At 38.9% G+C, this 26,273-nt stretch overlaps 1 protein-coding gene across 5 annotated transcripts in view; it reads right to left on the bottom strand.

The window, feature by feature from the left end:
• Nucleotides 1–1,727: 1,727 nt before the first annotated feature.
• The window catches only part of LOC119491921 (latent-transforming growth factor beta-binding protein 4), a 58,041-nt gene continuing 33,495 nt past the window's right edge, over nt 1,728–26,273 (bottom strand). Inside the window, exons 10-38 of one of the 5 annotated variants that reach the window (XM_037776187.1) lie at nt 25,765–25,824; nt 24,419–24,541; nt 20,789–20,965; nt 20,507–20,644; nt 19,385–20,050; nt 19,121–19,273; nt 17,925–18,056; nt 16,673–16,798; nt 16,401–16,514; nt 16,175–16,294; nt 15,540–15,653; nt 14,545–14,664; nt 14,272–14,391; nt 13,615–13,740; nt 13,013–13,138; nt 12,135–12,257; nt 11,257–11,391; nt 10,745–10,870; nt 10,208–10,351; nt 9,767–10,009; nt 8,618–8,689; nt 7,920–8,048; nt 6,720–6,860; nt 5,588–5,740; nt 5,356–5,493; nt 4,656–4,815; nt 3,538–3,857; nt 2,311–2,463; nt 1,728–2,209 (exon numbers count right to left, since the gene is read on the bottom strand). In XM_037776187.1, coding sequence (XP_037632115.1) covers nt 2,067–2,209; nt 2,311–2,463; nt 3,538–3,857; nt 4,656–4,815; nt 5,356–5,493; nt 5,588–5,740; nt 6,720–6,860; nt 7,920–8,048; nt 8,618–8,689; nt 9,767–10,009; nt 10,208–10,351; nt 10,745–10,870; nt 11,257–11,391; nt 12,135–12,257; nt 13,013–13,138; nt 13,615–13,740; nt 14,272–14,391; nt 14,545–14,664; nt 15,540–15,653; nt 16,175–16,294; nt 16,401–16,514; nt 16,673–16,798; nt 17,925–18,056; nt 19,121–19,273; nt 19,385–20,050; nt 20,507–20,644; nt 20,789–20,965; nt 24,419–24,541; nt 25,765–25,824 — 4,595 coding nt within the window. In that variant the 3' untranslated portion in view covers nt 1,728–2,066. Of the gene's footprint in view, nt 2,210–2,310; nt 2,464–3,537; nt 3,858–4,655; nt 4,816–5,355; nt 5,494–5,587; nt 5,741–6,719; nt 6,861–7,919; nt 8,049–8,617; nt 8,690–9,766; nt 10,010–10,207; nt 10,352–10,744; nt 10,871–11,256; nt 11,392–12,134; nt 12,258–13,012; nt 13,139–13,614; nt 13,741–14,271; nt 14,392–14,544; nt 14,665–15,539; nt 15,654–16,174; nt 16,295–16,400; nt 16,515–16,672; nt 16,799–17,924; nt 18,057–19,120; nt 19,277–19,384; nt 20,051–20,506; nt 20,645–20,788; nt 20,966–24,418; nt 24,542–25,764; nt 25,825–26,273 lie in introns of all 5 variants that reach the window. The other 4 variants (XM_037776185.1, XM_037776186.1, XM_037776190.1 and 1 more) reach the window with 4 other exon arrangements.

Raw genomic sequence — 26,273 nt, 5'->3', positions numbered from 1 at the left:
TTTATCAGTCACACAATGGTGATTATAAAACTCTCTCAGGGTATTTAACTGTGTAACTCTACATATACTGCAACACCGCAAGTTGAGCCCATAATTCAGGCGAGGCATCGTGGGGGAATAAGGCGGATACTTCAACCTGGTTTGAGGTTTTTCTTTGTTTCTTTGAGGATAAAATAATAAAGACACCTGGGACATTAAATAAGTGGTCAGAATCTAAATAAAGTCCCTGATTTATATTTAACATATTTATATTTAACATATTATGAAGATACTGACGTTGAGCTTGATTGTTTTATATGCGGAGGAAATGTTTGTTGTTTGTTGTTAAGACTGTGGCTCTTTGTTTTATTGATGTGTACAGTAAATTGTATTTATTGACAAATCTAAATAAAATCTTATTTTTTTTTAAAGATTTTATTGGAAAGAGACAGATGTCGACACAAAACCAACGTTATGTGTGGAAAAAATGTCAGTCAGACGGTTTTAAAGCTTCGATGTCGTCTCCACGAATACGACCAAAAAACTGTTTTATCCTCTTTTGAATCATAGAAAAATAAATGCATAATAACTGTAATGGCATTATATATTTATATATATATCAAAACAAAAATGAGGAGTTCAGTTAATCATGTGTACAGTCACTTAATTAATACGACTAGTATCAGGGCCACATTGAGGGAAAAAAAAAACTTAATATTTAGAGAATAAAGTCATAACTTTACGAGAAAAAAAGTCGTAATATTACGAGAATAAAGTCGTAATTTAATGAGAATAAAGTCATAAAGTTTACGAGATAAAAAGGCGTCATATTACAAGAATAAAGTCATTACTTTACAAGAAGTAATTTCCTCCTCCACAAAAGAGTCAGTTTCCCCATAAGGTCCATGAGGTTCTTTCTTTGGAATAAACTGCTCTATTTCCCTCTAAAATAACACGTAAAATTACTACTTTATAATATTAAGACTTTATTCTCATAATAAATATTAAGACTTTATTCTCGTAATCTCAGATTTATTTATATTTTTCCTCAAAGTGCCTGTTATACTCCGTCGTAAATGACACCATCAACTGGTCCCAATCTGTAGTGTTTGTTACAACAACAGTTATTTTGTCCTCTAAACCCCCAAAAACCTGCTGATGTTCCCGAGACGCCGCGCTCACGCTCAGCCTCCGACACACAGACATGTTGTTATCTGTAAGGAAATAGAGAGGTTGCAGCTAAAACGGGTGTTAGGTTGGTCTTCAGTGGAGAGTAAGCTGCTGTAACTGGTGTAACTGGTGTAACTGGTTTAACTGATGTAACTGGTGTAACTGGTGTAACTGGTGTTGCTGGTGTAACTGGTGTTGCTGGTGTAAATGGTGTAACTGGTGTAAATGGTGTTAATGGTGTTACTGGTGTAACTGGTGTAACTGGTGTAAATGGTGTTAATGGTGTTACTGGTGTAACTGGAGTAACTGGTGTTACTGGTTTAACTGGTGTAACTGGTGTTGCTGGTGTAGCTGGTGTAACTGATTTAACTAGTGTTACTGGTGTTACTGGTTTAACTGGTGTTGCTGGTGTAGCTGGTGTTACTGATTTAACTGGTGTTACTGGTGTAACTGGTGTTACTGGTTTAACTGGTGTTACTGGTGTAACTGGTGTTGCTGGTGTTACTGGTGTAACTGGTGTTACTGGTTTAACTGGTGTTACTGGTGTAACTGGTGTAGCTGGTGTAACTGATTTAACTGGTATTACTGGTGTTACTGGTGTAACTGGTGTAAATGGTGTTACTGGTTTAACTGGTGTTACTGGTGTAACTGGTGTTGCTGGTGTAACTGGTGTTGCTGGTGTAGCTGGTGTAACTGGTGTAACTGGTGCCCAGTCAAGCCTTTCCCAGTTTAGTGCAATCAAGAGTATTTTAGCCCAGTTCATCTCAGCCTGGTCCAGTCCAGTTTGTCATATCTGGTCCTGTAGTAAAGCTCCAACCAGTTCAGTCTAATCTAGTCCAGCCCAGCTCTAGTCTGCCGTCCTGTAGTCCAGTCTAGACCAGTTGGAACTGGTCTAACGGAGTCCGGTCCGGTCCGGTCTACGCAGCCACACAGTGGTTGGGTCTGCGGGACATGACGTATCCTCTCCTGCAGACGCAGCGGAACGAGCCGTCGGTGTTCACACAGCGAGCGTTCACACACGGGAAGTCCACGCCGGCGGCGTCCTCACACTCGTTAATGTCTGCGAACACACGAGAGGACGTTAGAAGACGGCGGGGGACAAAACCGAGTCGTGATTCTGTAAATACCCATGATGCCTCTGGGGTCAGTGAGTTGACGTACCTATACACGTCATGGTCGTCATGTCCAGTTCGTATCCTTGGTAACAGTCACAGGTGTAACCCTCGGCGACTCGAATACACCTGCCGTTCTCACAGCCTTGCAGTATCCCACAATCCTCTGCTGTGCTCAGGCTGGCGTAGGACTCGTAACGCCCTGAACAGAAGAAGAAGAAGAAGAAGAAGAACAAGAAGAAGAGGAAGACGAAGAAGAAGGAAGAGGAGGAGGAGGAGGAGGGGGAGGAAGAAAATTAATAAATAAATAAATTACTCCTTAAATAAATAAATGACTCGATAAATGACAAAAATATTAAAAATAAATGTAGGCATTAATTAATTTATAAAACGTGACATAAATTGATATTTCTGTTTTAGTTTGCTTCTTTAATTATTTATCTTCAAATTAATTCCCTTCTTTATTTACTCTTCTGTTTAATTTTCCTTTTTATTTATTTTTGTATAAACTTTTATTAATTTTTCAATGAATTTATTTATTTTTGCTTTTAATTTAGATTTATTTATTTTTGCACTTATTTTTTTAATTAATTTTGTATTTATTTTTAAAGGTATGTATTTATTTTTTTATTAAATTCTAAATTTATTTATGTTTATATTTGTTTTTTTGCATTTATTTTTATATATTTATTTGTTTTTGCAATTATCCTTTATTCAGTTTTGCACTTATTTTTTATTTATTTTATATTTACTTTTAAATGTATATTTATCTATGTATTTATGCATCTATTCATTTATTTATTTATGCATGATTTTCCCATTGCATTTCACCCCTTACTTCCCCAATCTTATTTATTTCTGTATTCTTTTCTTTTTATATTTCTTCATGCATTTCTGCCTCATTATGTAAATGAGGGGGCTGTCAGTCAACACATGTCATCATGCATTCATAAATAAATAATAGAGAATATTAAACAGAACAGTAAATAAATAAGGGAATTAATACAAAGATAAATAAATAAAGAAGCAAATTAAAACAGAAATATCAATTTATGTCACAGTTTATCAATTAATTAATGCCTACATTTATTTTTAATATTAGTTTTGCTACATTAAATTACATATTTATTTATTTATTTTATTTTATTTATTTATAATTTTTTTTATTTTGACAGTTTCCGTCCTCCATATTTAACTGGTACCCTTCTAATTAATTAATTCCAATTAATTAACCGTGTAATATTACAATAATAAATAAATAGGAAACTTCACTCACTCTCATAGACCCTCCTCGGTGCTGCTGCTCCTCCTCCTCCTCCTCCTCCTCCTCCTCTCCTCTCAGTGAAGGGAGGGAAGGGCGGTCCCGGCCTCCAGGCCACCTCCTCCTCCTCCTCCTCGTGCTGCTGCTGCTGCTGCTCGTAGGGAGCTCCGGGCAGCGGCGCCAGGCTGAGAGGAGGACCGTCGGGTCGGGATGGAGGAGGAGGACGGGCACCGAACGCCCTCTCGGCCCGGGGGTCGGCAGGGAGGCGGTAGGAGGGAGTTCTGGGCTGGGAGCCGTCGGGGGGGCCGTAGTCTCCTTCAGAGTAGTAACCAGTGCTGAGGAGGAGGAGGAGGAGGAGGAGGAGGAAGGAGAGGAGACAAGGAGGAAAGGAGAGGAGAGGAGGAGGAGGAGGGGGCGAGAAAAAGAGAGGAGAGGAAACAAGAGAATAGAGGAGACCAGGAGAGGAGAAGGAACAAGGAGAGGAGGAACAAAAGGAGAGAATAAGAGGGGAGGAGAGAAGGAAAGGAGAGAAAAACGGAGAGGAAAAGAAACAACAACAAAATGATGAGAGGAGACAAGGAGAGGAAAGGAAAGGAGAGGAGAAGAGGAGACAAGCTAAATACATGAACTCAAGAGAACTTTGGAGAGATTTCTAAATAAATTAGAGAAATAAGTAAATAAATAAATAATTAAATAATTAAATAAATAAATAAATAAATAAATAAATAATTAAATAATTAAATAATTAAATAATTAAATAAATCACGTTTATTTCCAAGCAGCTTAATTTCCCACTTTGATGTTTAAACTAGATTTTAAGAAACTTAAAGGTAGTTTAGACTATTGATGCGGTGTTCTATAGAGGATGCTTTTATTTTGAAGAGTTGGTACTAATGAGATGTCTTGAATTTAAAACTAGAAGATGTTAAATGATTCAATAGTGAATCCTAAATGTCTGAACATCTTTAAACGCTTTAAAATCAGATCCTGCACCAGCTGATAACTACACTAGTTTACTAGTTATAGACTAAACATACATTAACTCCTCTGGGTTGTTTATGTGGGATAAAGGAGAGTGAAGTGTCATGAAGAGCATCATGAAGTAACCATGACGACCTGCCGGGCGTCCTCACCTGAACTCTGACCGGCGGTAGGCGCCGTCCGGCAGGCCAAAGGTGTCCGGCGTCCGACCTCTGTACACCGACCTGCTGCCTCCTGCTGGAGAGTAGTCGTCATAGTCAGGAAGCACCGCAGGGAAGGAGTCAGGACTGTAGGGAGGATAGTAGGGAGGAGCTGAGGAGACGAGGAGACGAGGAGACAGGAGAGGAGAGGAGAGGAGAGGATAAGAAGAGAGGAGAGGAGAGGAGGGGAGAGGAGAGGAGAGGAGAGGAGGAGGGGAGAGGAGAGGAGACAAGAGAGGAGATGAAACAAGGAAAGGAGAGAAAGGAGAGGAAAAAAGGAGAGGAGACAAGAACAGGAGAGGAGTCAAGGAAAGGAGAGGAGACAAGAAGAGGAGAGGAGACAAGGAAAGGAGAGGAGAGGAAAGGAGACAAGGACAGGAGAGGAGAGGAAAGGAGACAAGAGAGGAGATAAATAACTTTAAAAAATCGGGAAAAAACATATTAAGGTAAATATCTAAAAAAATAAAAGCTAAATAAATAAAAAAAAATTATAAATAAATTAGAGAAATGAAGAAGAGAAACAGTAACATAATAATAATAATAATAATAATAATAACAATAACAATAATAATAATAATAATAATAATATCAATAATAATCATAATAATAATTAATATTATTAGAGGTCTAATCATTGAGTCACATGACTCACCCACTCCTCCTCCTCCTCCTCCTCCTCCTCCTCCTCCTCGTCCAGCTCCTGGTCTCACTCCTGGTTCTGGTCCTGGTTCTGGAAAACTGTCGGTAAACAGAGGAGGAGGGAAGGAGCTGCAGAGAGTGGCGTAGTCGTCTGCAGACACACAGACAGAGTCAGGATATTATTAATATCTATATATATATAAACCATGCTCTCCTTCATGTTGCTGGTGAAGGGAGGTGTTTACCGGAGTCGGTGGGGGGGCAGAGGGCACACTCCATCCCCCAGCCCTCCCCGTACAGACAGCAGCAGTCCATGAAGGTCACCTGAGCTCCCAGCAGAGGACTCTGACACACCAGGTCGGCTGTGACGTGCTGCCAGCACAGAGACAGGTTCTCATCTGGAGGGAGATCATAACACAATACAGGGTTTATTATCATAATAATAATAATAATAATAATAATAATAATAATAACAATAATAATAATAATAATAATAATAATAATACAGCTTTCACTGAAGCAGCACCACACTGGAAAAATACTAAAAAAAAGTACAAAAATATTAACTTCAAAATAATCTATAATAATACATCATCATTTTTATATTAATAATTTAAATCTAATGTTACATATGAAGCTACAGCAGCTGATTAGCTTAGCTTAGCATAAACACTGGAAACAGGTGGGAACAGCTAGCCTGGCTCAGTCAACAGGTAACAAATCCACCAACCAGCTCCTCTAAAGCTCTCTGATGATGATGGAGGAGGAGGAGGAAGAGGAGGAGGAAGAGGAGGAGGAGGAGGAGGAAGAGGAGGAAGAAGAGGAGGAGGAGGAAGAGGAGGAGGAGGAGGAGGAGGAGGAAGGAGGAGAAGGAAGAGGAGGAGGAGGAGTAGCAGGAGGAAGAGGAGGAAGAGGAGGAGGAAGAGGAGGAAGAGGAGGAGGACGAGGAAGAGGAGGAGGAGGAGGAGGAGGAGGAAGAGGAGGAGGAGCAGGAGGAAGAGGAGGAGGAGGAAGAGGAGGAGGAGGAAGGTGTCTTACCCACAGTGAGGTGGGAGGAGGAGGAGGAGGAAGAGGAGGAAGAGGAGGAGGAGGAAGGTGTCTTACCCACAGTGAGGTGGGAGGAGGAGGAGGAGGAAGAGGAGGAAGAGGAGGAGGAGGAAGGTGTCTTACCCACAGTGAGGTGGGAGGAGGAGGAGGAGGAGGAAGAGGAGGAAGAGGAGGAGGAGGAAGGTGTCTTACCCACAGTGAGGTGGGAGGAGGAGGAGGAGGAGGAAGAGGAGGAAGAGGAGGAGGAGGAAGGTGTCTTACCCACAGTGAGGTGGGAGGAGGAGGAGGAGGAGGAAGAGGAGGAAGAGGAGGAGGAGGAAGGTGTCTTACCCACAGTGAGGTGGGAGGAGTTGACACAGTTGCGTTGAGTGTCGTCCAGCACTAGAGGAGGTTGACAGCTGCAGTAATATGAACCCACCGTGTTGACGCAGATTCCTCCTACACAGCTCTCCTCCTCACACTCATCATGATCTGAGACGGACGGACGGACGAAGAGACAGACAGACAGACAGACAGACGGACGGACGGACGGACGGACAGAGAGACAGACAGTTTCAGTGTTATGTTGTGCATTGGAAGGACACTGAGTGTTTCTCAAAGTCAGGGAAGGATCCTTCAACGGCTGAGTCCTTCCTTCAGAGGATTTTCAAGGATGCACGTCTGAATCCTCCACACTCCTAAACTACCCACAATCCTGTGCACACGATGCATTTCCTGTCCCCCGATTTGGAATGAGGGGAAATATGCGGGAGAAAATACGAGAAATTGACAATCCACTTAAAGTATCTTCACTCAGTATGGCCTAATTTAAAAGTTTGTTCTGACTTTCGTCACTCAGCGACAGACTTGTTCTGTATGGAGGACAGAACCTGCCAAAATAAAAAATAAATGAATAAATAAATAAATGAATAAAAATAAATAAATAAATAAATAAGTCATTAGATGTAGCAAAAGAAATATTAAAAATAAATGTAGCCATTAATTAATTGATCAAAGGTTCCCACTCTGAACAAGCTCAACCTCGATGAAGTGCACTGACAATGGGTCCAGTCGCTTAAATACATAAATACATAAATACATACAAATTAAAAATTGTATATAAAATAAATAAAAAATAAATGCCAAAATAAATAAATCATTAAATAAATAAATAAATAAAAAAATTAATAAAAATAAATAGATGCATAAATTAAACAGAAGAGTAAATAAATAAAATAATTAATACAAAGATAAATAAATAAAGAAGCGAATTAAAATAGAAATATCAATTTATGTCACATTTTATCAATTAATTAATGGCTACATTTACTTATCAGGTTCCATCCTCCGTAGTTCAGCGGGCTAAAAAACAGCGTGTAGAGCCGGCATATTTTCACATCTAACTCGTGAATTAAGGGTTTATTCCCACCAAACCCAGAGTTGATGCTTGTTGGAACAGTGGAAAGACTAACCGCGGCAGTTTTGGTGAGTTCTATTTGCTTCTGTCGAGTCTGAATGAAGTGTGTTTCATAAAGGTTATGAAGTGCGTACCGACACACTCCAGCAGCGTGCTGTTGTAGACGTATCCGCTGGAGCAGTAGCAGTTGTATCCGGGGATGTTGTTGACACACACTCCGTTCTTACACACCTCTGGATGGAAACGCTTACACTCGTCCACATCTGGCACAGAACAAAAGGTCATTATTACGCTTTATTAATACAACTTCTTATTTTAAAAAGGTGTAAACAAACAACATTCATTTTGACCTCCAAATACATAAACAAGAGGTGGAAGAAGTACTTTCATCTTTTACTGCAGTAAAAGTAGTAATAGAGTGTAGAAATTAGGGTTGCCGCGATATACCGGTATTGACAATAACTGTGAAAATAAAAAAATTAAATATTGATATATGAAATATTGATATATATATAATATATATATAAATACAGTTATGGTTACAGACTCTCTCCACCTTCCTACACTTGTAATTTGAGTATATTCAATCAATGAACACAAAACAATGACAGATATAGTTAAAAACCCTCACAGGTACTGCATTTAGCATAACACAATATGCTCCAATCATAACATGGCAAACTAACTAAGTAAAGTAACTAAAGCTGTCAGATAAAGTGCAGAAAAAAAGTACAATATTTCCCTCTGAGATGTCGTATCAATACTAAGAAAGTACCTCAAAACTGTACTAAGTGAGTGTACGTAGTTGAATATGTATATGAAGTAGATGTACCTCTGTAGCTGAAGGCTCCAGGTCCAGTAGTAACGTATCCTCTCCCACTGGGACACAGAGACAGAAACTCGGCTGCACAGAAACACAGAAACACAGAAACACTTTAACCACCCGACACCAAACGCTGTAATATACCAATTACTTCTAGCGAACCATTTCAACTGTTTACCCATTACCTTTTTGGATTCTTGTTGTACCATGCACTTGAGTTGTTTCTGAACATCTTTCTAACGACCGTTGGATTTATGCTGTTTACCTTTTCTGTTATTTTCTCCCACGCTTGGTATTGTTGTTGCATCCGCCATTTTTCCGTCTTATTTCACCCATAATGCATTGCGTGACAGGCTATCTAAATCAGTCTTATATTAGTCGCTCATAGAGAAGTTTTATGCAAGAGGTATAATTAAGTGTCTTTAGCAAGTCTGACTTAAAGTTATATTTAAGACAAAGACTAGGAGTGTGTTCCAATCCGCGTACTTCTGTACTTACACTTACTACTTTGAGTGCATAAGTGTGTTCACACTGGGAAGTACGGCAGAATGCAGTGCACTCAAAGTACCCGGATGTTGTACTCTAACGGTCAGATGGTTGAGTGTGGAACGCTGGACACTTTCCACACTCAACTGTCACCATCTTGGCTATGTAGCGGAAGGGGCGGAGCCACGACTACTATTCAAACATACGTAGATAACAGAATAAAACAATACAATACGTAAACATACCGGTGCATTTTCAGCCAACGGGAGGACACATCGTAGGCGACAACGTTGGAAACGTAATTTCCACTCTGCTTTCATTTCTTTTCAGAAGATATTTTGGTGGGTAGCGAGCCGCGGTCAAATGTTGCGATCGTCATTTCCGGTCAGTGCGCCGCAGAGTATTCGATTTGAGACGACCCTACCCCGCTGAAATTTACGCACTACTCAAGTGAGTACAGAGTGCACACAGTGCACTACATTGAAGTGTACATCTGGAAGTACATGGATTGGAACACACTCTAGGTCGACTTTTGTGCAGCTCGCTCCAGCCCGTATTTTATGTTTTTTTTGTGAAACAGTTGACCTTTAGTCCTGAAGGTGGCGCTGCTAGAGGAAAGGTCAGGGTGATGGCAGGTCGCTGAGCTGACTTCCTGTGTGCCAGGTGTCTCACCTGTGTCTGTGGGGGGGCAGGCGTGGTACTGGCAGCCGAGCCCCCAGCCCTCCCCCACCGTGCAGCAGCACTCCTGCTGGCTGCTGTTGGTGGCCAGCACGCTGCAGGTTCCCCGCTCGGCCAGGTTGTAGTAACACTCCCTCAGCTCACCTGGACGGGCCGCGGGGAGGGGGGGCAGCCCCGGCGCTAACTCCACCATGCTGACGTGGACGGAGGAGGAAGGAGAGGAGGGGGAGTAGCCAGCTGCAGGAGAACAAAGGAGGATTTCATCTGGTTCAATAGTTTGAGTTTCAGATTAATTAAAAAGATCTACATGTTTTTTACATTTACACCCCGATAGATCATCGAGGGCGCCTCATAGTGTATTCATCGTACGTGCACACACTCAGAAACAGTGTTGAATGTAGAATAACATGTCTGAACTGTAATCTGACCGTTTACCTTGTGGTGCCGTGTTGACACAGCGTCGGCTGGCGGTGTCGAACTCGTCTCCCCGTCTGTCACATTCACACATGAAGGATCCGTCCACGTTCTCACAACGGGCAGAACCACACACACCGGGCAGAGACACACACTCGTCCTCATCTGAGAGAGAGAGACGTGTACTTCACTAATTTATGATCGCACTGATAAACTCATGACGGACAGTTTAAAACAAAAAGCATCTAAATCGATGCAGCAGAACCAGAGATATCCTCTTTTTTTTATTCCACACATTCTTTCTTCCTTGGCAAAACCTGGCGCCTACATTACCCACAATGCACCTCTCTGTAGCCTCCTCTGTAACAGAGATGAGCAGCAGGCTAAAGAGGTCTCACTCCTTTCTAACTCCACACCTCCAGATCTTTTTTGTACTGACTCAAGTGACATCACTTGAGGACATTTATCAGACGTCACACAGCAGCTCTGGAGACACTAAAGACTTTATATTGCTTTAAAAACACCTGGAGACAAGTGTGAATGGAGACGGAGACGTACCCATGCAGGCCTTCCCGTCGGTGGTGGCGGTGAAGCCCTGGTCACACACACACACGTAGGTTCCTCTCAGGTTCTGACAGAAGGCGTGATCTCCACACACCGTCTTATTGGAACATTCATTAACATCTGAGAGAGAGAGAGGACAGACACTCAGCTGCAAGTCACAAGTCTTAGCACTCAAGTCCCAAGTCACGACGGACAAGTCAAGACTAACAAGTTCAGTCAAGTCTAAAGTCAAGACAACTCAAGTCAAGTCAAGACTGACAAGACAAGTCAAGTCAAGTCCTGAACTTTGGGACTCTGATCTGAGTGTGCGTGTTTTCTATCTGGTCTTGTTTCAGTGAGAGTCCTCCTCCGTCTGTTTCACATTAAAAGTCCGTTCCCCTCCCTGGAGGCTTTAACTTTGAAAAACATCTGCAGGAAATGTTGCCTTTCACAGAGAGACAGAGTTTGTGTCATCAGAATAAATACATGTGAGGGATGTGAGCGTTGTAACGTGAAGTCAGACTCACCCACACAGCTGCCGGTCGGGGAGACCTGGAAGCCCGGCTCACAGGAAGTCAGGCAGTGGTACGAGCCAATCGTATTCTCACAGCGCTGTGACGCCGCGCACACCGCGCCGCCGGACGAGACGCACTCATCAACGTCTGAGAGAGAGAGATGATAGAGGGAACTGCTTAACGTGCGATTATGATTTTGTGGTTATCTATTTGGTTCACTTAGTCATTTATCCATTTGTTAATAATGTCACATCCATGTCAATAAAGTTTGTTTGAATTGTGAAACAAGCTTGTAGAGTCATGAGGATTCACATCTCTGTGTGCTCTTGTATCTTTGTCAGTGGTGGATGAAGAACCAAAGAAGCAAAGAGAGGAAGCTCCGGCGTTGTTTTGACAATAGCTGCTGCGGCCATTTTGGACTGAAAACGTTTATTATATTTATAATATTTGATTGTTCAACACAGGACATTTCAGTAGAATATGACAATAGAACAGAAGTAATGTAGTTTTACTCTTGTACGCCACTTTGTAGGCGTCCGGTAGTCGCTTTCAGTCCAAAATGGCGGCAGCGTAGCTCTGCCGGACGCTGATGTTGACATGGAACGAACAATTGACTTTCACTTCTTATCAATATACGATCTTTGGAAGTACTCTGATCCTTTACTGAAGTAAAAGCAGTACTAAGACCATGTAAAAATACTCCACTACAAGTACAAGTCTAGTAAGTACTAAAGTAAGAACAGAAGTATTATCAGCCAAATATATTTAAAGTAGTCATGAAACTCTGCCAAGTAGTACAAGTACAAGTACAAGTACTTCAAAATTGTACATAAGCAAAGTACTGTGAATGTACTGTACGTGTGTGTGTGTGTGTGTGTGTGTGTGTGTACCTAGGCAGGCGGTCCTCTCTGGGTTGGTGGTGAAGCCGGTTTCACATTGGCACCTGAAGGAGCCTTCAGTGTTCACACAGCGACCGTCCGAACACAAACCCAACTTCACACACTCGTCCACGTCTAGAGACAGAGAGAGGACGTCAGTACTGGAACACACACACACACGCAAGCCCACGCACACACACACACACACACACACACACACACGTATATATACCGTATATACACATGTGGTCGTCATGGGGACGGGCCAAAGATGACATCACCATTACATCATCGCTAAAAGCAGAAACAGAGGAGGACCGACAAGAAAACTGAGCTCTGACTGAAAACACCGTCTGAGACAGAGCCACAGACAGAACCACAGCAGAACCACAGACATCAACAGAACCACAGACAGAACCACAGACATCAACAGAACCACATACATCCAACAACAGAACCACAGACATCCAACAACAGAACCACAGACATCCAACAACAGAACCACAGACATCAACAGAACCACAGCAGAACCACAGACATCCAACAACAGAACCACAGACATCTAATAACAGAACCACAGACATCAACAGAACCACAGACATCTAATAACAGAACCACAGACATCAACAGAACCACAGACATCAACAGAACCACAGACATCAACAGAACCACAGCAGAACCACAGACATCCAACAACAGAACCACAGACATCTAATAACAGAACCACAGACATCAACAGAACCACAGACATCTAATAACAGAACCACAGACATCTAATAACAGAACCATGGAGAACCCTCAGAGGTCCACAGTGGTTCTTTAGATCCACGTTAGTACCGACGGCACCGTGGTGGAATGTAACTAGTACATGTACTGAGGTTCTGACTCACCGATGCAGGCGGTTCCGTTGTCGTTTAGAGTGAATCCCTGAGAACACACACAGGTGTAGGATCCAGGTGAGTTGACACACTCTCCTCTGGGGAAACAGAAATCCCCCTCCAGACACTCGTTAACGTCTGAGGACACACGGAAACATACCAACACATTAGTGAAATATCAGACAAAAATATAACAAATTATCAGAAAAAATATAGTAAAATATCCAAAATAATATAAGTAAAATATCAGAAGAATTAGTAAAATATCCTAAAAACAAATTAATATAATATCAGAAAAATCTAAGTAAAATATTCCTAAATGATTAGTAAAATATCAAAAAGAAATTAGTAAAATATCCAAAATAATATCAGTAAAATATCCTAAAAACATATTACTAAAATATCAGAAAAATATCAGAAAAAAATGGTAAAATGTCCAAAAAATATTAGTAAAAACAAATTATATAAAAAACAAAACATATTACAAAAATATGAGTAAAATATCCCATAAAAATAACATATCAATAATAAAATGTCTTTAACATGTCACAGTGTGAATGAGGCTGATCATCATCAGCAGTGATGTTCTCCATGTTACAGTGAACTCCTCTCACCTCTGCACAGTCTCCCCAGGCCGGAGGTTCGATACCCGGGCAGACAGTCACACCTGAACGAGCCGACGGTGTTCACACACACACGCTCTGCCTCGCACGCCCCGCCGCTCGCACACTCATCTACATCTGTAGGAGAGAGAGAGACAGGAGGTCCCCAAGGTCATTATGAGTCATCATCTGGGTCTAAAATATTAGTAAAATATCAGAAAAAAAAGTAAAATATCCAAAATAATATCAATAAAATATCCTAAAAACATGTTAGTAAAATATCTGAAAAATATAAGTAACATATATGAAAGATATTAGTAAAATATCAGACAAAAATTAGTAAAATATCCAAAATAATATCAGTGAAATATCTTAAAAACATATTAGTAAAATATCAGAAAAATATAAGTAACATATTCCAAAATAATATTAGAAAAATATCAGAAAAATGGTTGAATGTCCCATAATATTAATAAAATGTCAGTAAAAACCAGTAAAATATCCTAAATAATATCAGTAAAATATCCTAAAAACATATTACTAAAATATCAGAAAAAAAAAGTCTTGAATTATTAGTTAAATGTCAGTTAAAAAAATAGTAGAATATCCAAAAAATAAGTTGTGCGTGTGTGTGCGCGTGTGTGTGTGTGTGTGTGTGTGTGTGTGTACCTGCACACAGCCCGCTGACACTGTGGTATCCCTGCTGACAGCCCACACAGCTGTAAGATCCTTCAGTGTTCACACACTGCTGATCAGGACAGGACTCGCTGTCCTCACACTCGTCCACATCTACAGGACAGGACGACGTTTCATCAACCAGACAACTCAAAGAGCTTCACATGAGAACGAATAAAAGGCTTTAAGAAACGATATAAAAGAACACATAAATACACATAAATAGGATTTTAAAGAGGGTAAAACTGTGTGTGTGTGTGTGTGTACCTGCACATTGTCTGTTGGTGAGTGTGAATCCTGGTCGACAGGACACACAGCGGTACGACCCCACAGCGTTCACACACATCTGACCAGGACACTGAGACGGCTCTGCACACTCGTCTACATCTGAACACACACACACACACACACGCACACACACACACACACACACACACACACACACACACACACAGTTTTACCCTCTTTAAAATCTTCTTTTTCTCTTCCTCTCTGAGAGTCAGATGATCAGATTGATGCCACTCTCTTGTCTTTATGCTAAATATGAAGCTACAGCTGGTTAGCTCATATTAGCATACAGAAAAGAAAACAATTAGTAAAATACCTTGAAATATTAATAAAATATCAGAGAAATATAAGTAAAATATCGCAAAAATATAAGTAAAATATTAGAAAGAAATTGGTAAAATATTAGACATGAATAGTAAAACGTCCCAAAAATATTAGTAAATTTTTCTGAAAAATATAAATAAAACATCCCAAATATATTTCTAAAATATTATAAAGAAATTAGTAAAATATACCAAAATATTAGTAAAATATCCCTCCAAAAATATTAAAATATCCAAACATATTAGTAAAATATCACAAAACATAAGTAAAATATTTGTAAAATATTAGTAAAATATTGGAAAAATATTTATAAAATATCCCAAAGATATTTGTAAAATATTAAAAAGAAATTAGTAAATTATAAAAAAAAGTAAAATATCCCAAAAATATTAGTAAAATATCATAAACATATCCAAAAATATGAATAAAATACAGAAAAGTAAAATAAAGTAAAATATCCCCAAAATATCGGTAAATTATCAGAAAAAAATTCTAAAATATCCCAAAAATATTAGTAAAATATCCAAAACCTATTAGCATATTAATCTTCATTGTTTAATCTGTACAAAAACTGAAGTATAAAAAGTAACTATTGGTACTTAAGTAAAGAGGATGTGAGTACTTCTCCCTCCACTGCCCACTGTATGTACCTATGCAGGTGTTGTTCTGTAGCTTGTAACCATGGCGACAGACACAGTGGTAGCTTCCAGGTGTGTTTTCACAGCGACCGTTGGAGCAGGGAGTCTGGCGACACTCGTCGATGTCTGCAGACAATCAGACAAAATTAGCAAGCAATAAGAAAAATAAAAGTAAAATATTCCAGAAAATGTTAGAAAAAATAGTAATACATCCCAAAATATTAGTAAAATATCAGAAAAACATAAGTAAAACATTTAAAAAATAACAGCAAAATATCAGAAAAAATTGTAAAATATCCAAAATAACATCAGTAAAATATCCTAAAACATATTAGTAAAATATCAGAAAAATAAAAGTAAAATATTCCAAAAATATTAGTAAAATATCTGGAAAAAATCCCCAAAAATACAGTAAGATATCCTAAAAGCATATTAGTAAAATATTAGAAAAATGTAAGTAAATAAAATGCGAAAAATATTCAAAAGATAAAAAATAATTAAAGTAGCTCCACCTGTACCAGCTGCAACATTAAAGTGATGAACACATTAATGCATCAATAATCATAATGCAATTATATAATATAGATTATCAGTTGATCAGTTGAAGCTGGGTGATGGACATGAACTGGAGAACCAGGTGTGTTTACCTGTACAGAGCCTGTTGGTCAGTCTGTATCCAGGATGACAGGAGACGCAGCGGTACGAGCCCTGACTGTTGACACACTCCTGACCGGGACACTGCAGAGCGTCCTCACACTCATCCACGTCTGAAACACACACACACACACACACACACACACACACCAGCCATACTTATAATAACATATAATACAAAGCTTTAGCTTTAAACTCTTTGAGTTCATGCGTCTTTACCTGTGCAGGTGTTGCCGCTTAGCCTGTAACCAAGGCGACAGACACACCTGTAGCTGCCCGGTGTGTTGTCACAGCGACCGTTGCTGCACGGATTCTGCAGACACTCGTCAATGTCTGAGGACGAGACGGAGGGAACTTCAACTTAGTTTTAGTTTATGTGAAGAAGAAGGAGGAGGAGGAGGAGGAGGAGGAGGAGGAGGAGGAGGAGGAGGAGGAGAAAACAAGAACAAGAACAAGAAGAAAAAGAAGAAGAAACAGGAAGTAGGCGTTACCTTGACAACTGGTCTGGTGGCTGCTGCTCCTATATCCCGACGGACACACACACCTGTAGCTTCCCATGGTGTTCACACACTCTCCCACCACACACACACCTGGAGACTGCACACACTCATTCACATCTACACACACACATTCAAACAGTAAATACTTGTTTGTGTGTTTGTGTTGCTGAGTTAAATAAATAAAGTAGCTCCGCTGCCCTCATTCAGCTCTGAAACATGTTACAGATGTTTGGAGGCTTTCCTCCAACCTGAACTGATGTGTGTATTTATATATATTTTAAAACATCCTGTAAAATATCCAGAAACTAGTAAAATATTCCTAAAATATTAGTCAAATATTCCCAAAATATTAGTTAAATATTCCTAAAATATTATTAAAATATAACAAAAATGATTTGTAAAATATCCCAATAAATACTAGTAAATTATTCCTAAAATGTTGGTAAAATCTCCCAAAAATGTAGAAGTAAAATGTTCCACAGAATATTAGTAAAATAGCCGAAAAATATTAGTAAAGTATAAGACAAAAATGAATACAATACCCCAAAAATATTAGTGATAGACCCAAAAAACTTTGGTAAAATATTCTTAAAATATTAAAATTAAATAAAATGTCCCAAAAATATTCCTAAAATATCCCTGAAAATTCAGTAAAATAGGTGAATAATTTTGCAAAATATCCCAAAAATCTTAGTAAAAGAACATTACTTAAATATCCTTAAAATATTAGTTAAACATCCAGAAAATATTAGTGAAATATCTAAAAGAAATTACTAAAATTTCCTCAAATTATTAGTAAAATATCTAAAAAAAGTAAAATAGCTAAAAAATATTAGTGAAGTATCAGACCTAAATTTAGAAAATATCCTTAAAATATTAGCGATGGATCCTTAAAATATTACTAAAGTATCCATAAAATATTAGTAAAATATCCCAAAAATATTGATAAAATATCCCCCAAAAATATTTGAATAATATTCATAAAATATCCCCAAAACTCATAGTAAAATAGCAGAAAATATTAATAAAGTATCAGACAAAACACTGTAAAATATACAAAATAATATCAGTAAAATATTCCTAAAAAACTGATTAAACATTCAAAAAAATATTAATGAAATATCCCCCAAAAATATTAGTAAAGATCAGATAAAATTTGGAAGATATCTGAAAAAATGACAGTAAACAGAGGAAATCATTAGTAAAATCTAATCAATAATAATAATGTAATAACAGAGCTCACCTTGGCAGTACGTGCGCTGAGAGCTGGGCTGGTATCCCTGATCACACACACAGGTGTGTTTTCCACCTGGCTGGTCCACACAGCGGCCACGCCCACACACACCTGGGCGGCTCTCACACACACCTGGCACTGCTGCACAAGATATATGTGTTTATTATTTATATACATTTTACATTTACATTTTTTCACAAGTTTTTGTTTATTATTTTTTATTATTTCTTCTTTATTATTATTTCAATCATTACTTTGAATGTATCTTATATTTCTATTATTTTCATTTACACATTATTACAATTATAATAATAATTATTAATATTTTGATTACATAGTTAAAGTATATTTGATACAAGGATAGCTTCATTATCAATAATATATCATTACCACATTTTTTCTATAATTATTAACTTTTTATTTATTAAATATTTGTATTTTATTTATTTTATTTTATTTTTCTGGTTTCAATATTTGTTTTTTAAAAGCAAAAAAGAAATGTTGATACACGTTGGAATTGTGTTGTAAAATAAACCTTTCGCTAACAAAGAGAAATCTTAAAAACCTGCTGCAGGAATTCAACATTATAATGTGAAACCTGCTGAAAATCTTAGTAAAATATCCCAAAACATATTATGGAAATATTCAGAAAATCTGACATAAATTTAGAAAATATCTTTAAAATATTAGCGATAGATCCTTAAAATATTAGTAAAATATGAATAAAATATGAATAAAATATCCATAAAATATGAATAAAATATCCATAAAATATTAGTAAAATATCCCAAAAATATCCCCAAAAAATATGTGAATAATATTCATAAAATATCCCCAAAACTCATAGTAAAATAGCAGAAAATGTTAATAAAGTATAAGACAAATAGCTGTAAAATATATAAAATAATATTAGTAAAATTCATTTGAAGACATAAAACTACGGGGTTTTTATCTGGTTAAATTCTCTCCCACTAAAAAATAAAAAAAAACAAGGTTGGATTCTTTGCTCAGAGTCAGATTTCAGCCAGCGGTGAACTCAGGTTTATATATGTATATATATTTATATATGCAGTATATGTGTGGATACAGGACTACAGGTGTGTTTCTGTCTCCACTAATTGAACACAGAGCTGCTCAGAGTCTTTGTAGTGTTCAAATAATGTTAGAAAACTCCGATACAGAACCAGGTGTCTGCCGGTACTCACGCTGGACTCGGGCCGGTCGGGTGGTCGGGCTGACAGCAGGTGACAGAGAAGGGAGCTCTCCGCTGGGCCTCGACCCACGATCGGGGCTGTGTGGCTGGACCGGAGCCGGGAGGGAGTCTCCTCCAGCTGCCGGCTGATCGGAGGTCCGGCCGCCTGCTGAGGAGAGAGGACTCATCTGACTGCGTTCAGGAAGCTTTGTGATTACATGTTTTGAGACAGACACAATCAGTTAGTTAGTCGTTTCACTCTCAGAGCCTCTGTTACCTTGACTCCCGGTGGACGGAGGCTGTGGTCTCGGTCGTGTTGTGAACGACGGGGCGGGGTCGGGCTGGTTCTGCTGGGTCCCGGCAGTGGTCCCGGCTGTGGTCCCGGCTGTGGTGCCGGTGCTGCTAGGCTGCACGGGCCTGGAGGAGGGAGAGTCGGCAGGGCGTGGCTGAGGCTGAGGCTGAGGTCGAAGAGGAGGCTGAGGTTGGGGTCGAGGCTGGGGTTGAGGCTGAGGTTGAGGTCGAAGTGGAGGCTGAGGTTGGGGTTGAGGCTGAGGTTGAGGTTGGGGGCGAGGCTTGGGTTGAGGCTGAGGCTGGGGTTGGGGTTGAAGTGGAGGCTGAGGCTGAGGTTGGGGTCGAAGTGGAGGCTGAGGCTGAGGTTGGGGTCGAAGTGGAGGCTGAGGCTGAGGTTGAGGTCGGAGTGGAGGATGAGGCTGAGGTTGAGGCTGAGGTCGAGGCTGGGGTTGAGGCTGAGGCTGGGGTCGGTGATGAGGTTGAGGCTGAGGTCGAGGCTGGGGTTGAGGCTGAGGCTGGGGTCGCTGATGAGGCTGGGGCTGAGGCTGAGGCTGAGGCCGAGGCTGAGGTTGAGGCTGAGGTTGGGGTTGAGGCTGAGGCTGGGGTCGGGGATGAGGCTGAGGTGGACTGGGTCTGGTGTTGGCTGATCCAGCTAAATAAATACAAAGATAAATAAATAAAGAAGAAAATGAAAACAGAAATATCAATTTATGTCACATCTTTTAAATTAATTAATGGCTACATTTATTTTTAACATTTGTTGTTGCTACATTTAATGAAATATTTATTTATTTATCAAGTAATTTATTTATTTATTTATTCATTCATTTATTTTTATTTTGGCCGGTTCCATCCTCCATAGTACCCTGGTTACCCTGGTTACCCTGGTTACCTTGTTTATCCTGGTTAATCTGGTTACATTGGTTACCCTGGTTACCCTGGTTACATTGGTTACCTTGGTTATCCTGGTTACATTGGTTACCTTGTTTATCCTGGTTAATCTGGTTACATTGGTTACCTTGGTTATCCTGGTTACCCTGGTTACCTTGTTTATCCTGGTTAATCTGGTTACATTGGTTACCCTGGTTATCCTGGTTACATTGGTTACCTTGGTTATCCTGGTGGTCTTGGGTTACCAGCGGAGCTCCTCGGCTCCCCAGATGTTCGTTGACTCTCTGGTTGAACTGGTGGGCTGAGGCTGAGTAGTGGTACCCAGGACCGGCTGGACAGATCTCTTTAAAGGCCACTGGAGGAGGGGGGGGGGAGAAGGAGGAGGAGGAGGAGGAGGAGGAGGAAGGAGACGGAGAGAGAAAAGATAATATTCTCAACTGGTTTCATCTGATTTTCATCTGTTCTACACTCCAGATGTTGCTGGTCCCGGTTAACCAACCTGAACCGAAGTAGGGACACCTCTGGCATTCAGGTCCCCAGGCTTTGCCGACTCGGCTGCAGCAGCAGATCTGCTTGGTGATGTTCCGAAGGATGGGCAGGGAGCAGGAGGACGGACCTCGACCCAAGCCCAGGATCCGGTGACACTGACCCTTCTCCTCTGATATCACACTCTGGGCTGAGGAGGACACACAGGACGAGGACCGGCGTTACTAAAGGACGTCCCGGAGCTCGTCTGGGAACCCAAAAAAGACTAGAAGCCGAGGCACCAACAGAGCGCCGCATGCAGAATCAGCACATGCTGCTCCGTTAATATCAACATTCAAACGGCCGCGACGGAGACTCAGCCAAGCTCTGACATCACAACGTCCCTATCATCTGATTGGAGGAAAAGACAACGTGGACATGAAGCTTCTTTAGAGCATAAAGTAAAGGTGAGTCGTTTCCTCAGTCCTGTGAGTCGTTAGTATCGTGAGTCCCGTGAGTCAGGTGAGTCGTTAGTATCGTGAGTCCCGTGATTCAGGTGAGTCGTTAGTATCTTGAGTACCATGAATCAGGTGAGTCGTTAGTATCTTGAGTCCCATGAGTCAGGTGAGTCGTTAGTATCTTGAGTACCATGAATCAGGTGAGTCGTTAGTATCTTGAGTCCCATGAGTCAGGTGAGTCGTTAGTATCTTGAGTACCATGAATCAGGTGAGTCGTTAGTATCTTGAGTAACATGAATCAGGTGAGTCGTTAGTATCTTGAGTCCCATGAGTCAGGTGAGTCGTTAGTATCGTGAGTCCCGTGATTCAGGTGAGTCGTTAGTATCTTGAGTACCATGAATCAGGTGAGTCGTTAGTATCTTGAGTCCCATGAGTCAGGTGAGTCGTTAGTATCTTGAGTCCCATGAGTCAGGTGAGTCGTTAGTATCTTGAGTCCCATGAGTCAGGTGAGTCGTTAGTATCGTGAGTCCCGTGATTCAGGTGAGTCGTTAGTATCTTGAGTACCATGAATCAGGTGAGTCGTTAGTATCTTGAGTACCATGATTCAGGTGAGTCGTTAGTATCTTGAGTACCATGAATCAGGTGAGTCGTTAGTATCTTGAGTCCCATGAGTCAGGTGAGTCGTTAGTATCTTGAGTACCATGAATCAGGTGAGTCGTTAGTATCTTGAGTCCCATGAGTCAGGTGAGTCGTTAGTATCTTGAGTACCATGAATCAGGTGAGTCGTTAGTATCTTGAGTAACATGAATCAGGTGAGTCGTTAGTATCTTGAGTACCATGAGTCAGGTGAGTCGTTAGTATCTTGAGTCCCATGAGTCAGCTGAGTCGTTAGTATCGTGAGTCCCGTGATTCAGGTGAGTCGTTAGTATCTTGAGTACCATGAATCAGGTGAGTCGTTAGTATCTTGAGTCCCATGAGTCAGGTGAGTCGTTAGTATCTTGAGTCCCATGAGTCAGGTGAGTCGTTAGTATCGTGAGTCCCGTGATTCAGGTGAGTCGTTAGTATCTTGAGTACCATGAATCAGGTGAGTCGTTAGTATCTTGAGTACCATGAGTCAGGTGAGTCGTTAGTATCTTGAGTCCCATGAGTCAGGTGAGTCGTTAGTATCGTGAGTCCCATGAGTCACTAGTCAGTTAAGTTAACGACAACTACGACCGTTTCCTCAGTCCTGTGAGTCGTTAGTATTGTGAGTCCCCGTGAGACAGAGACAGACCGAGGTCTTTGTTAAAAACTGAAAACGTCTCAAGCTGACAGTTTATTAATATTTATGTATTTTTATATTTTATCGCAAACTTTGTAATTTTCAGGAGACGAAGAGGAAAGAAAACAACAGATATCCATCACAAAAATCTGCAGACAACATAAAAACACATGTAAACATCATCATCACACACACAAACACACACACACACACACACACACACACACACACACACACATATATACTGTATATTACACACAACACACATACAGTATATAATACACACCGCTCTGCAAGCATTTCCAGCCAGTTTGGAAGCAACAGAGAGACGAGACGTTTTAATTAATCAGCTGTTGAGTTTGTCATTGGTTATCAGGCGGACCAGCATCCTGCAGCAGAACCACCCTTCCTCCTCCTCATCCTCCTCCTCCTCTTCCTCTTCCTCCTCCTCTTCAGCGAATGCCGGTCGGAATAAGCAGAGCACCAGTCGGGCTTCACTGAACCCGTCTGAGCACCAAACTTCACCCACATTTTTCACTGATTCTCAGCAGAACAAAGAGTTCTACTGACTCTGAGCAGAACAAAGAACCCGTTGACCTCCGGCGAGACAACGAGACGCACTGACTGTCACACAAAGACGTCTGTTGACCTTCATCGTTTTCAGAAGAACTCAAAGTTTCATGAACTCTGCTCTGAGTTTATTTTCACACATTTATACACTTATTATACTTTGAGCAATAAGCACTTTATTGTTTATTCAGAGGATATTGCTATCTGTACTAATGTCAGCCGATAATTAACAAAATATGTAAATTCAGAAATGTTAAACTGAGTTTGAGGTCATTTAAAATCCACCAGAGAGCGCTGACAAGTTGACTTTGACCACAGACTGTATATATAGATGGACGACGTCTCTATGGACCGAGGATCGAACCTGCTAAAATAGATAAATAGATAAATAAATAGATAAATAAATAAATAAATAAATGTTATTAAATGTACCAAAAATAAAATTAGAAAAATAAATGTGGACATTAATTAATTAATTGATAAAATATGATAGAAATTTATATTTCGGTTTTAATTTGCATCTTTATTTATTTAGCTTTGCATTAATTCCCCTATCCATCTAATCTTCTATTTAATTTTTTTTAATTATTTATTTACAGAATCTGCCAAAATAATAAATAAATAAATAGATTGATTGTTTAATTAATGATTTGATAAATAAATAAATGTGCCAATAAATGCACCAAACACAATATTAAAAATAAATGTAAGCATTAATTAATTGGTAAAATGTGACATAAATTGATATTTCTGTTTTAATTTGCTTCTTTATTTATTACCTTTGTATTAATTCACCAATCCATCTAATCTTCTATTTAACTTTTTATTTTATTTATTTATTTATTTTATGAATTTTTTAATTTATTTATTTTTAAATCTTTTTTTATTTATTTTTAATTATTTCGAAATGTATTAATTCATTATTAAATGTATTTATTTTTGTAAACTTTTACATTTATTTTTGCATTTATTCTTTATTTACTTTTAATTATTTTAAAATGTATTTATTCATTATTAAATGTATTTATTTTGTTCGTGCATTATTTTCCCTTTGCATCGCCCCTATTTCTTTCCGAAAACGTATTTATTTCTGTATTATTTTCTCTTTACTGCTCATTATGTATTTATAACATTTTGTTTTCAAAATTATCCTTTCTTTGTGTTTATGTTAGAATTTTTTTTTTTTTTTAAATCAGCCGATAAAAATGGTGATCAGATGTCTTAAAGAGTCAAAGGTCAACAGTCGTCCAGATTTTAGAGACACGAGTAGCTCAGATGGATTCAGGAAGTTCTGACCTGGAGTCTGCGTTATTCCTGAAGTCATTCCCAAGCCGGCGGCTGTGTGTGTGTGTGTGTGTGTGTGTGTGTTACTTACAGATGCAGATCCCATGTGAGGCGTCGAGGATGAACCCCGCCCTACACACACAGCTATAGCTCCCCCTGGTGTTCACACAGAAGCCGTTCTCACACAGCCCCGGCTGGAGGCACTCATTCACATCTACACACACACCACCGCACATTAACACACATTAATGTGTACAACACCCACACACACTGATGTGTATGACTGTAGGGACACACACATACGTAAAGATAACCACAGCTTCACTTTAAATACACTGAACTGGTCTCTGATAGGAGTGTTTACATGGATCCTGGTTCTGATCGGGCGTTAACAGCGTCCCGGTTCTGTTGTGTTGACGTCAAACTTCACATCCTGGTTTCAGAAAGTCTAAATTGTATTTTCAATACTGTTGTTTTCCATCACCAGTGATGTGATGAAGAAGTTGATTAGAGTTCAATCAAAGACTAAAACGATGAAAAAATGTTCTGTCTGTACAACAAAGAATTTATATATATATATATATATATATATATATAAATTAAAATGAGCTCCCAAAAATATTAGTAAAATAATTGAAAAATATTAGTAAATTATCAGACACATTTTTTTTTAAATATCTAAAATAATATCAGTAAAATATACTTAAAATATTAAATAAAATATACTTAAAATACAAGTCAAAGAAAAATAATAATAAATTGTCAGACAAAATGTTTTAACATTTGCTTGAAGAATAATATATATATAATATTTTATATTAATATATATTAAATATGAACAAATAAAATATCCCAAAAATATTAGTAAAATCACTAAAAAATATTAGTAAATTATCAGACAATATTTTCATAAATATCTAAAATAAAAATAATAAGAGGAAGAAAAAGAAAATGTGCCCCCCAAAATAATAATAATAATAATAACAATTATATATATATATATATGAACAAATAAAATATCCCAAAAAATAGAAAAATATAAGTAATATAGCTGAAAAATATTAGTAAATTATCATACACATTTTCTTAAAATATCAGTAAAATATCCTTAAAATATTAATGATTATTGATTATTATTAATCATTATTTATTATTAATGTTTAATTATTATTAAATATTATTATTAATAATAATAATAATAATAATAATAATAATAATAATAATAATAATAATAGTAATGAATTATCAGACAAAAATGTATAATATTTCCAAAAAATGTTTTATATAAATATGTTGCATCCTTTAAATATAGAGACACTCAGGAACCAAACCTGCAACCGTCTGATGACAACCTGCTCTCCCACCTGAGATACTGTGACCTCTGACCTCTCACCTACTTCCTCTGTGTGTGTGTGTGTGTGTGTGTGTGAGACTCACCGACACACTGCGTTCCATTGGCTCGCTCGAAACCAGCAGGACAGCTGTTGTTACTTTGACCTGATGATTAAGATGATCAATAATGGATTATTGATTAATAACAATCTGATAACAAAGAAAACAATCATACGATGTGGACCCAAAGATGGATGTGTAGTTTATAGTTACACACATTTACACTTTATTACTAAATAAGAAGAAGAAGAAGAAGAAAACAACTCACACACCAGACTCTGTTCATTTTTTAGATGTTTTAACAGAAATACTTTTAAAGGTGTATTACGTCATTCTCTCTGATTTGATTTGACAGACTGATGTGAAGTTGCACGCCAGCGAGTGAGCTAACACTATTTTGTGCAGATGTGTGTGTGTGTGTGTGTGTGTGTGTGTGTGTTAAAGGCCTACAGTCCCACAGAGCAGCATTCCTTTACTGTTAGTCAGCTGGACAAGAACATGGAGGAAGCATCATTACTGACTCCGTGTGTGTGTGTGTGTGTGTGTGTGTGTGT

Source organism: Sebastes umbrosus, chromosome 7, assembly GCF_015220745.1.
Source record: "Sebastes umbrosus isolate fSebUmb1 chromosome 7, fSebUmb1.pri, whole genome shotgun sequence".
NCBI lineage: Eukaryota > Metazoa > Chordata > Actinopteri > Perciformes > Sebastidae > Sebastes > Sebastes umbrosus.
The sequence above is the reverse complement of the archived record's forward strand: the minus strand, read 5'-3'. Positions and strand labels throughout refer to the sequence as shown.